Here is a 12684-nt window from a genome sequence, read left to right as displayed (position 1 = left end):
GTGAACGAAATCTAATTTGGGTTTTTTTCTAATTAGTAAAAGGATTGACAGGGGTCAATAAGGTGATTTCAACTCCTTGTTATAATTTTCTATGAATTTTATTAATTGTATTCATTCATCTGTCTCCTATCTTCAGTGTTTATTAGGGTTCCTGAAGACTCCCTTACTATGTATTTAAAAATATAGGAGATTTGCCACTACATAAGTATCTGCAGTCCTCTCTTGCTCTGTGGTTCTGCAGAATTATTTCTCTTTAAATTTTTTTTTTTAATGCATTTTAAATTTATTTATTTATTTATTTATGGCTGTGTTGGGTCTTCGTTTCTGTGCGAGGGCCTTCTCCAGCTGCGGCAAGCGGGGGCCACTCTTCATCGCAGCGCGCGAGCCTCTCACCATCGCGGCCCCCCTTGCTGCGGAGCACAGGCTCCAGACGCGCAGGCTCAGTAATTGTGGCTCACGGGCCCAGTCACTCCGCGGCACACGGGATCCTCCCAGACCAGGGCTCGAACCCGCGCCCCCTGCACTGGCAGGCAGACTCCCAACCACTGCGCCACCAGGGAAGCCCAATTTCTCTTTAAATATATCTAGTTGGAGCATATCCAGCTAGTGATTAGTAATTTCATAGTTACTCATCTTATGATAGCAATCTTGGAAATATTTAAATGGAAACATTCTTTATTATCTTTATGAAGTAAGAAGATGTATTTGAAGGTAATCTTATCGGGTGTGTCTCTGGTTAGTCAGTCAGTACTTCCCATCCCTGGAATAATGCCAAGTCTTTGCTCTGTCCCAAGTCAGCCATACAGACGTTTATGCCTTTTTGAACTCACAGCTCACATTTTTGAGGAAACTCTTCTCACACTGGCACCCGGCCTTCCTTTCCATGGCTTGCAGCTTGGAAAGAGTGGAGCAAATAAACATTCACCTATTGGTTTGAGAAAACCTGTTTCTATTTATATCTGCTATGTGAATACTATACTGTCTTCCTGAAACGACTGTAGTATTTTGTTAAAGGTGCATTCAAAAAAAGAAAAAAATTATTAAAAAATACTCCTGTTAATTTACTGTGGGATACTCAGGTGATTGTTTTAAGACATAAGACAAGATAGAGAACCTTGCCACTTCTCATTCATGCGAGAGAGCTCTGTCCTTTGTTAGAGTTGGAGACTTTCACACACTGAGTGACAGCGACATCAGTGGATTCTTGGGGCTTCTATGCAGAGCTCCATGTAAAGCTCAGGGGTCCTTCTGTAAGGATGAAGGCTTTTTTCTTAGAGCTCTTACTGGTTTTGAATTTCCTGAGGACAGGTGCATTCATACAGCTCTCCAGCTCACCAGCGCTATCAACTGACCCTGATCCATGTTATAGCCATTTGAAATTTAAGTAATAAGAACGATTTTTCTTCACTTAAAGTGATACAGACTTTGAAGTTTCTATATTATTTGATAATTCAGTAGTACGCAAAGATGCACGTGTTCAAGTTCATAAAGATAATTAAAATTTTTAAAACTGCTTTCTCTTCATGGCAGTGTTTTATGGTTGCCATCTGTATGCTGTCTTTTTAAGCTTCACAGTCAATTTTTTCTGTAATTTTATATCCACATATAGCAAAACATCATTTTTTTTAAAAGTAGTTTTTCAAGTTGAAGGTCAGCTTGGCAAACATCGATTTAAAACTTCACTTCTGTAATGGTAGTCATGTTATACAGACTCATTGCAAATTTTGCAGAGGTTTTTTTACATTGTGACCTCAAACTTGAAGGTAGAAAGCTTTGATCCTGCTCATGAACTTGCATGTACCATCTACAGGGCTTTCTCATCCTAAATATAAATTACTAAGAGGCGGGCACACAACATTTCAGTGCTAGAGTCTCTGAGGAAAAAAAAATGAGAATGATGTTCTACTAAAAATAAATAGGAGTAATGTATGTGCTAAATGTGTGTAATATAAACAATTTATATTAAAGTTGATCAGAAAAAGGTTATTTTTGAAGTAGTTTTTTGATGTCATGAAGGCTCTCAGGTAGGTAATGGAAAACCATGTGTTGGCCAGGAAATGGTGAAAGTACAGGAATTCCAGTCGGTGCGACGAGAATTATTAAGAAAGGGAAATGAATATTGCAAAAAGGACAAATATATAATGATATCACATCAATTAAAAGTAGAGTAATTGCCTTATATGAGAGACTTAATCTCTAGAATTTTTACATACCAACAATCATCAGTCAGAAAGTCAGATGAGATCTAAGGGATAAGGGCAATAGTGAAAAGTTTAGAACACAGTTTACTGTTTACTTCAGAGAAATGTGTGAGACTTTTATTTTGTATGTTAAAATGTAATGGTAAACTATATGATTTAAGAAATGGAATGAAAAACTGTATTTCCAATAGTTGTCAATTTGTTTATAATTTTAAGCCAATACCCATGTTAAATATAGTCAGACTTTTCTTAGAATAAATAGGATTTTAACATTCATAGGGAAGAATAAACAGGTGAGAAAAGGAAAAATCCTAAAACTAAAAATTTCTGTGGAATGAGACTGTCTCAATATTAGAACAAATGACAGACTTGAGAAAGCACAGTAATTAAAAAATTATGGATTGCTTTATAAATGTACATATTAATGTAATTGGAAAGGTCCAAAATACATTCTTATGCAAAGGAAGTTGTGATAAAGGACAGATGAGAGAATGGAGAAGAGATGAGTCACTCGATTATTTGTATTGGGGTACATAATTGGCTAAGAATTAATTTACAAACTCACCATATACCACAACTCAACATCAAAAAAACAAACAACCTGATAAAATAATGGACAAAGGACCTGAATAGACATTTTTCCAAAGAAGACACGCAGATGGCCAACAGACACATGTTCAACATCACTAATCATCAGGGAAATGCAAATCAAAATCTCAGTGAGATACTATCTCACACCTGTCAGAATGACTATTATCAAAAAGACAACAAATAACAAGCGTTGGTGAGGATGTGGAGGAAAGGGAACCCTCGTGCACTGCTGGGGGGAATGTGAATTGGTGCAGCCACTATGGAGGTTCCTCAAAAAATTAAGAATAGAATTACCATTTAATCCAGCAATTCCACTTCTGGTTATTTTCCCCAAGAAAACGAAAACACTAATTCAAAAAGATATATGCACCCCTAAGTTCATTGCAGCATTATTTACAGTAGCCAAGATATGGAAGCAACCTAAGCATCCTTTAAGAGATGAAGGGATAAAGAAGAGGTGGTATATATGCACAGTGGAATATGACTCTGCCATAAAAAGAATGAAATCTTGCCATTTGTGACAATGTAGGTGGACTTAGAGGGTATTATGCTAAGTGAAATGTCAGACAGAGAAAGACAAATACCATGATTCACTTAAATATGGAATCTAAAAACCAAAACAAGTGAACACATATAACAAAACAGAAACACAGTCATAGAGAACAAATAGGTGGTTGCCAGAGCGGGGGTGGGGTGGGGAATAAGTGAAATAGGTGAGAGAGATTAAGAGGTACAAACTTCAGTTATAAAATAAATGAATCACGGGAGTATAGTCAATAATATTGTAATATCTTTGTATGGTGACAGATGGTAACTAGATTTATCATGGTGATCATTTTGTAATGTATAGAAATATTGGATCACTGTGTTATGTACCTGGAACTAACATAGTGTTGTAGATCAATTATACTTCAGTAAAAAAACCCCAAACCCAAACCTTACATATACCAGAATATAGCCTGGATTAAAATAATAAAAAGCTGAGAAAATAAAATAGAAGAATTAAAAAATTTTTGGAGGCAGTTTAAAATCCTAAGCTTTGAAGGAATAGAAAAAACCCAGAAAAAATAGACTTGAGGTCTTATGAAATAGATAACTCTGGCAAATAACATTCTGGGAAAAATATTTTAAGCAGAATTGGCTTAAATATTATCTAGAGTTCAAATAAACTGGTAAGGTACACATTTGAAAATCTCAATAGACAAATGAGCAAAGGATGTGACCAAATACTTCACAAATGAAGAAATACTACTGGAAATAAATAGTAAAATCTCTACCTTCAATAGTAAGAAATAATTATGTTAAAATCAGATACGATTTTTAAATTGAACTAGTAAATAATTTAAGATCTGTTAAAAAAAAATGATGGCCGTATTATGGCAAAGTAGTCTATGATATTCTCAAAATGACCAGTTGAGTATATAAGCTGGTACAGTGCTGAACAGCAATTTGGCAGTATCTATCAAGTAATTATATGCTAGTTTATTTATTAATATAAACATATATTTATCATAAAGATTATAAGACTTTCCCCAATAATTCTTTTGTTTTGGACTCTAAGACTACAAAATGGGGAAAAGGGTATGCATAAAGCCTCTTCATAGTGGAAAATTTAAAGAGAGCTTAAATATCTAAAATGTGATACATAAAACATTGGTAAAATTTTTTATATCCCTTACAAGCAGTGCTTATAAAGGCTGCAGCACTAGGGAGATCACGCAGTGGGGAGCTGACAGGCAGAGGGAAACAGTGTCACTCTTTTATCATACCATGAGGTAGACACAGGAATGCTTCCTGCTGATGCAAAAGTAAATTGGTTCATATTGCCAGGTTCCTTTCCAGACAAGTACCAAGAGCTTGACACTGATGATTTTATTTCTAGAAACAGAATATAAGAAATGAGAAGGAGCATGGTCAAAGATATACATACAGACATGCATCCAAGCATTTTTACAGTGGCAAAAGTTGGAAAGAACCTAAGTTCGACTGTGAGAATCCTCTGATTTATATGAAGGGATGGAGCAGAATTTGCAATGTTACTTAATAGTGAAGAGCAGAACCAGGACAGGAAACCAGAGTCCTCCTGCTAGACACGTATGGCTCTTGATGTTGTATTGGGAAATGTCCTGTTACTCAGCAAGATCCATTAGTGCCATAACTGTTGATGTTGCCTAGAATAAGAGGACTCCGCTGTCACACCGCTCGAGCTTTGCTAGACTCACTTGAGGATGCTTCAGGCATAACAGTGAAGCTAAAAAGAAAGTCCTATCATCATGAAATGATGATCATCAGTGCATTGGTACTGACTTGTTGCTACTCCACCTACTTTCCCATCTTAGCATGTATTGTGAACCATTTACTTGTGTTGTGTCCTAATTCAGCAGTATTCAAAATTACTGCCACAGGAATTCTAGACATCAAACTTATATTAATTTTACTACCAGTCTTTAAAAATATCAATCCTAAAGTAATCATAAAATTTTGTATTGAATGTTTTTAAACTTTAAAATTTTAAATTACATATGCTTATTACTTTACCCATGGATGTGTGATCACTACTGAAGGTGGTTTTTATTTTTAAAATATTACAACTTATGAATTTAGCTGTAGATAATTAAAGATCTTAGTAAAAAATGTACTTATGATAACCAGTCTAAATTAATATATCTGATAGAGAGCTTACTCTCTCTTTTTTCAAAAAATATTTATTTACTTATTATTTATTTATTTAGGCTGCGCCGGGTCTTAGTTGCGGCCCTCGGGATCTTTGTTGTGGCATGCGGGCTTCTTAGTTGCGGCATGCATGTGGGATCTAGTTCCCCGACCAGGCATCGAACCTGGGCCCCCTGCATTGGGAGCATGGAGTATTTATCACCCACTGGACCACCAGGGAAGTCCCTAGAGAGCTTACTCTCTTGATCAGCATTTGACAATCAGGAGAGAACACTGAAGATTGACTTGTTTGGTAACAGAAAAAATAACAAAGGGGAAAAGCACAAAATCATGTCTAGCATTTGAGTGCAACTAAAAAAGTTCTTCTAAATTTATTTCTGCAAAGAAGATAGAGATTTTGAATCATTCACAGAAAAATTTCTGCGTTCGAAGTTAGTGGGTTTATAAAATATTTGATATGCCAGGTCCTTCGATGAGTGCTAGGAGATGTGTTTGGAATGAGAGAACATCGTGGCACTTAGCACCTTCACTGGCTGGTTGCTCTGCGGCTGATCCCAGTGCAGTGCTCTGTCTTTACTTGACATCTGTTTGTTGAGCAGAGTCTGCATCTCGAGGAAACCTAGACAAATGATTGTGTCGAGTAACAGATAAAACAAGGCATTGCTCCTTAATTTGTAAGGAAATGTGTAATATCTTTAGTATATCTTCTAAACAAATATTTAGCTTACTGATAGGAAAAGTTTGACTCATGTGGGGATATATGTTTAGAAAATGCAGCGGACAGAAAGATATTAAAAATATGTATGTGTCGGGCTTCCCTGGTGGCGCAGTGGTTGAGAATCTGCCTGCCAATGCAGGGGACACGGGTTCAAGCCCTGGTCTGGGAAGATCCCACATGCCGTGGAGCAACTAGGCCCATGAGCCACAACTACTGAGCCTGCGCGTCTGGAGCCTGTGCTCTGCAACAAGAGAGGCCGCGATAGTGAGAGGCCCATGCACCGCGATGAAGAGTGGTCCCCGCTCGCCACAACTAGAGAAAGCCCTCGCACAGAAACGAAGACCCAACACAGCCAAAAATAAATAAAATAAATAATAAAATTAAAAAAAAAATGTATGCGTGAATGACTAACCAAATACTTATAGGTTAAAAAGTTCACTCTCATTGCATTGATATGCTCTTTGATATCAGTCTTTCTGGTACATTTGGAAAAAATCTTTGGAAATAGGAAGCCAAAAGATGTCTCTCGATTTTCTACCTCTGCTGAAGAGCTTTCTGATAAAGGGGAGATGAGATTTGGCATTTGGAACTAGTTCCTGGAGACCAAGACACAGAGCATCACATTCTAGTTCTCATTAAAGCCTTTTATAACTGAGCCAGACACCATACTGAGCTCTATGTGCAGTTTTCTTGGAGTGTTGCCTCTGACTTATATTTGAAGTCAGGTCACATTCACTGGTGACGACATTTCTGAACAGAGGCAACTTCCTCACATCTGTTATGTAACTCAACTCCCTTGGAGGGAGGGGACGATACATTTTGGGGAGGAGGAGAAGAGGAAGTAGATAAAACTGGAGGAAGGAGACGAAGGAGAGGGGTTGTAGTCCTTTTTGCGGGAGTGCTCTGCCATCGGAGATAGCAAGTGACTAGGTGTTTCCTGTTCTGGTTTTCATCTTACTGAAAGAGCACACCCGTGGTATGCTAGCAAAGCACATGGCCATGAGGGAAAGCTTGGGGGAGTTGAAGTATGATTCTACATAGGATTAGAGGGGTGGGGCAAAGGGATGCAGGCAGATAAAGTGGTCCCTTGACTGCCTCTAGTTCCTTGTGTACAGAGGTATCTGGAAAGTTAGCGTGTTACATGGTTCTTAAATAGAGCCAGTGACCTGAAGCCAGTGTTGCCTTTAGGAATTCCACATGTGTAATTTTTTTTTTTTAATTTTATTTATTTATTTATTTTTGGCTGTGTTGGGTCTTCGTTTCTGTGCGAGGGCTTTCTCTAGTTGTGGCAAGCGGGGGCCACTCTTCATCGCGGTGCACGGGCCTCTCACTATCGCGGCCTCGCTTGTTGCGGAGCACAGGCTCCAGACGCGCAGGCTCAGTAGTTGTGGCTCACGGGCTTAGTTGCTCCGCGGCATGTGGGATCTTCCTAGACCAGGGCTCGAACCCGTGTCCCCTGCATTGGCAGGGGGATTCTCAACCACTGCACCACCAGGGAAGCCCCACATGTGTAATTGAAGAATACTTATTATGCAAAGAAGTTCCATTTGTAAAAGAGAGTAGTATCTCTCTTGTGTGGCACTTGTATTTTATTTGACATAAGACTATGCCCTATTCCTTTAGATAGACTTAAATTTCACAGAATTTTAGATTTTGTGAAACCTGTTTTTCTCCCCAGAAGAAGTATCCTAATCTTTCTTTAATTGTATATGAAAATAATCACTCATGATTCATAATCAGATTGGATGTTCACTATTTGCCAAAACTATATGAGCATTTTCTCCATATTCTAGTGCTTAGAACTGATACCATTTTAACAGCTGACAAAATAAAACAGCATTTTCCTCTAGTGACACCACTGTTTTTAGAGGGTAGTTTGCATGTTATCCAGAGTGTTGTTTTTCCTTGTGGTTATTTCCATGTTTGTACACATACGAGGAGGCTCAGGAATGGATGCCAACCCATTGGGTGTATGTTGCTTCTAAGTAATAGCTCTGAAACGTTCTGATGAGGGAGGAGTCCATTAACTCATTATTGGGAGACGTCATTTATCTGTGCTGTTTCCTTTACCTCTATCCCTTGCCTCCTTTGGCTGACTTAACTGAGAGTAGGCTGTGTTATCATCCATTCCAGAAACTGTATTAAAAAAAAATTCTCTCGATATTACTAACGCTGTAATACAAAAATGGTAAGTGAAGTAAACAGGTAAATGGAATGATTTGGCCAAAGTTACCAGTGACTCAAGTGGGTGGAGGCGGAATTTATGACACTGTTCCTTTAATAAGGACAACTGATGTCAGATTTCCCTGACATTTTATAAGGTGCCCCAGCTCATATTGGTGTCTAACTTTTAATATCACAGAAAGATTACATTTTAAGATTCAAGTTCCTGTAGGAAAGTCACTGTCAAACTAGTGGTCAACAACTGCTACGAATTTCTTGGTTGACGCTATGCTAGAATTATGATTCTGTTAAGTAATGTTTCAGTTATTTGTACTATGCGTTGCAAGAAGCCACCAGTAATAGAATTCAATAAATACTTGCTTAATAGGGAACAACTAGAACAATTAAATTGGAAATGTCATTTCTTATAAACCTGCTCAATTTTTTGCTAGCTCTTCAGCTAGTGATTAAAGAAAAATATTGTGACCATGAGGGAGAAAGCCTTCCTTCCTACCTGGTTTTCAGTGCACAAGTAAGAAATTAGGAGTCAAAGAGTAACAGTTCTTGGAAATGCTTAAAGTCGAGGGGAGGTTCTGTCATCTATGTTGTTATCTAAAGATCTTTGTGTGAAGAAACTATGAAAACAGAAAAACAGCTTTTGTTCACCAGACTAAATCTTCATAAGCCACTGTTTTGTAATTTTGAATCCTGTTAACAACATTCTGAAGCTTATTAAATAGAGACTTTTGTCTTCTTTATTTTTAGCACACTCAAGTGTATATATAAATCTCTGGAATGTTGAAGGAGTGACATTCCACAAGTGTCAGATTTTTTTTTTTTTTTCTGTTTCCCATTGTGAAGGGGAGACCAGTAAATTAAGAATGTTTGATTCTTTCTCCTATATTTGCTTTCCTTTTGGAACTCTGTTACAGAATAAAGAATTGTTTTTTTGTGGAAGCATTATTGAATACGAAAATCATTGTTTCAAATTATAGTTTTCTGGCAGTGATTAATGATTAATTAACGAGGCTAGCTTTACTAGAAAAACATTATTATAATATTAAGTTTCTACATGGCTTGGCACTGTTATCAGTGCACAGCAACAAAAATATAGAATTCACAATAATCTAGATTTAGAACCAAAAATTGTACTCTTAAGTTTCAAGTGTCAAAGCTGGGTTCTAAAAGTGTTTTAGAATCTAGAGACTTACAGATATCCTTGCAGATTCTGTAATAACAGCATAAACTTTTGTTCAGTGTTAGATTCTGAAGTGACTGTTAGCCTATTTTGGAGAGTTCTGGTGCATTTAAATTTTTACCCAGTCATTCTGCAGTGATAACAAAGCAATCATAGACTTGAATGAGTTACCAATGGGAAATAGTTGTTATCTGGATGAGTTTCACTGCACCCTTTAAGTATGGCAAAAAAAAAAAAAAATATGGTTTGAATCTATCTTTTTAAAACATGGATCAGTTTGAGAAAAAAAATCAATAAAAATGATTAATAGAAAAAAGTATTCTTAGGTTGAAGAGAACTATATTATAATGAAAGAGATTCTTAAACTAACTGTTGAAACAGAATCAAATATTACCTTTCTTTAACAAATGTGGAACTATTTTTAAGGACATGCCTTTGAATGTAAAAGTGTGTCTATATGTTCTAAGAGGCCGTTCACTGTTGGCTTTGCTGGTCACTGACTTATTTTCTTAGTTGTTTGCTTTCTTTTGGGCTCTTGGACCTGAAGAAAATATTGGGATCGATGAATGACATGTATGATTTTTGAGGATGTTAAAAAGAACACTAAACTAATATTGGCATTCTTGTAACTGCCTATGTTGTTTCTTTATTTACTTTCAGTTTGATTAATAAGCTTAAACCTGGTGTCATTAAGAAGATCAATAGACTGTCCACACCAATAGCAGGTTTGGTAAGTAATAAATTATCTTCAAAATTAGACTTGTTTCTGAAATGTAAAAAGATGGGCATAAACACGTTCTCTTATCTGGAGTTATCATAGATATTAGATTCGGGGTCCTTTTTCTCAAGAAAAGTATTTCTAGTGATCTTGTCCTTATATCTTTAGTTCCTCTTTCTGTTTCCATTCTGCCTGGAGGCTTTTATTCTATTTATTTAATTTTTTGTTTGTTTTGCTTTTTGTGCCCTCAAACTGCCTATATCCCCCTTTTTGGCCCATTTCTTCCACAAATTGCATTTGTTTAGGATCACGGTCTTTCTGAAACTCAGCCCTCCGTATATTGGTTGCTAGTTGACCACAGTTTATGGAAACTGGCCAAAGCTGTTAAGTTGTTTGTTACATTTCAGGTGCTTCGTGCTTATACATTGCCCTCACTCAGCATGCAGGTTTTGGAGTGTATTTGCAACATACTTAAGACCTGTCAGCTCTTTTGGTTTCCTACCAACATCCTGTGTGATGTTGGGCAAGTCTCTGTCTTCTACTTTGCCTCAGTAATATTTTCCATAAGATGGCTATGGATGACTCTCTAGATTCATTCTAGCTTTAAATTCGGAGTTTTGTGTATGAAGAACACCCCATACTATCATTATATAGATTCTCTGCTGTATCAAGACCCTAGAGAGATCAAAAATAAAGTGGGACCATATCTTTGGAAATAAAGAATTCATAATTACAAATGATGGATAATTTTCAAAATGTTAGCAATCCCTAAGAATCAAGGCTGACGATGGGAGTCAGGTAAAAAATTAATTTTACAAAACTCTCAAGTTTAAGACAGCTAATAACTGGAATGTAAATAAAATATGTTAATATTTTATCTTTGGAATAGTCAAGCTGCTTATAATACATTCAGGAACCTTCTGTTTGGCCATGCATGTGTTTGCAGATGTTAAAGGCATGACGGATTAAAGGTAGCAGTACTAAAATTTCTGGGTTTGCAGCTGGCATGAAGGTGTCATCAGAATTTTGACAGGAATAAGTTGGTGGCAGAATGTTTATTATTAGAAAATATCTGTCTAGGAGAGAAGGCAAGAAGAGTTTTTACAGTTTTTTCTTTGAAAGATCAGAAAATTACTATTTTCTTTTGAAATATAGAATGCAGTTGACCCTTGAGCAAAGCGAGAGTTAGGAGCACCAACTTCCTGCGCACTTGAAAATCTGTGTGTAACTTCTGACTCCCCTGCAAACTTAACTGCTAATAGCTTACTATTGACCAGAAGCCTTATTATAACATAAATAGTCGATTAACCCATATTTCGTATGTTATATGTATTATCGATATATACTGCATTGTTACAATAAAGTAAGTTAGATAAAAGAAAATGTTAAGAAAATCCTAAGGAGGAGAAAATACATTTACAGTACTGTACTGTATTTATTGAAACCATAAGTTTACGTTGTCTGTTTACAAGTTGAATCATCTGTCTGTCAATACCAATATCAGTATTGTCTCATATGATACAAAACACTATAGCTGTTATAAATATTTCTAACATCAGTCATAAAATTGAAAAGGTAATGTGAAAAAGAAATTCATATTTATTTAAAGGTATAATGATTCATGCATTAATAACAAAGAAACAGCACTATGATTGCTTCATGGTTGCCAAGCCTATACACTAATAAATGAATCATTATATGATTTTTGTGGTGTACAGTATTACAGTCATATTTATAATACAGTATTAGAAACATTGTTACATTGAAAAGCCCACTTACCCGTGATGATAGTCTGATATGCAGTTTCTCCAATCATGAGAGAGAGAGAGGCATATTGTACTGTAATGTAATTCCTTGAAAGCGAAGTTGTAAAACAGTAAGAAAACTAACAAATAATTTTATGTTAAATATCACTCACCTTATGCCTGTGTAAGGATAGTATCTACATATATTTTATGCATTCATGATATATACTAACTTTTTCTTAATTTTTTCGATATTTCTAGGCTACATGGTTCATCTGTGAGTTTTTTCAAATTGTCACAAATCTCCAAAAAACTTTCCAATATATTTCTTGAAAAAATATCTACATATAAATGGACCTGTGCAGTTCAAACCTTTGTTGTTCAAGGGTCAACTGTCTATATATAAAGTTCCAGAGAAGTTGGGCTCAAATATTAATTCCTTCCTTCTTACCAAGTTACATCTATTCTATTTCTGTCATGACTAAGCAGCTGACATGATATTTTTATTGGTCTCAAACTTGGTTGGGCAAAAAACTTCATATATATGCATATATTGCAATGTACATATATGTATGAATTACTTCTAGTAATATAGGAGTCAGAGGTGTTATTTAAGGAATAAAGTTAAAGAACTTTTGTTTTTGAAGTCTTCCTAGGAAGAAACATTCAATTTAATA

The 12684-nt window shown here is 36.1% G+C and overlaps 1 protein-coding gene and 1 long non-coding RNA gene across 17 annotated transcripts in view; one reads left to right on the top strand and one right to left on the bottom strand.

Annotated features, from left to right (window-relative positions):
• Positions 1–12684, top strand: part of LMO7 (LIM domain 7) — a 199087-nt gene that overhangs the window by 65561 nt on the left and 120842 nt on the right. For all 16 annotated transcript variants that reach the window (XM_057532795.1, XM_057532803.1, XM_057532804.1 and 13 more), the window contains exon 3: positions 10205–10274. In XM_057532795.1, the coding sequence (XP_057388778.1) occupies positions 10205–10274 (70 nt within the window). The remainder of the gene's footprint in view (positions 1–10204; positions 10275–12684) is intronic.
• LOC130705606 (uncharacterized) lies at positions 828–12265 on the bottom strand. The gene is made up of 3 exons (XR_009005894.1): positions 12181–12265; positions 4562–4670; positions 828–894 (listed from the first exon to the last, which is right to left on the bottom strand). It is a non-coding gene; the product is annotated as an uncharacterized LOC130705606 (long non-coding RNA).

Source organism: Balaenoptera acutorostrata, chromosome 18, assembly GCF_949987535.1.
Source record: "Balaenoptera acutorostrata chromosome 18, mBalAcu1.1, whole genome shotgun sequence".
In the NCBI taxonomy this organism is placed as follows: Eukaryota; Metazoa; Chordata; class Mammalia; order Artiodactyla; family Balaenopteridae; genus Balaenoptera; species Balaenoptera acutorostrata.
Note: the sequence above shows the minus strand (reverse complement) of the source record. Positions and strands in the feature narration are given on the sequence as shown.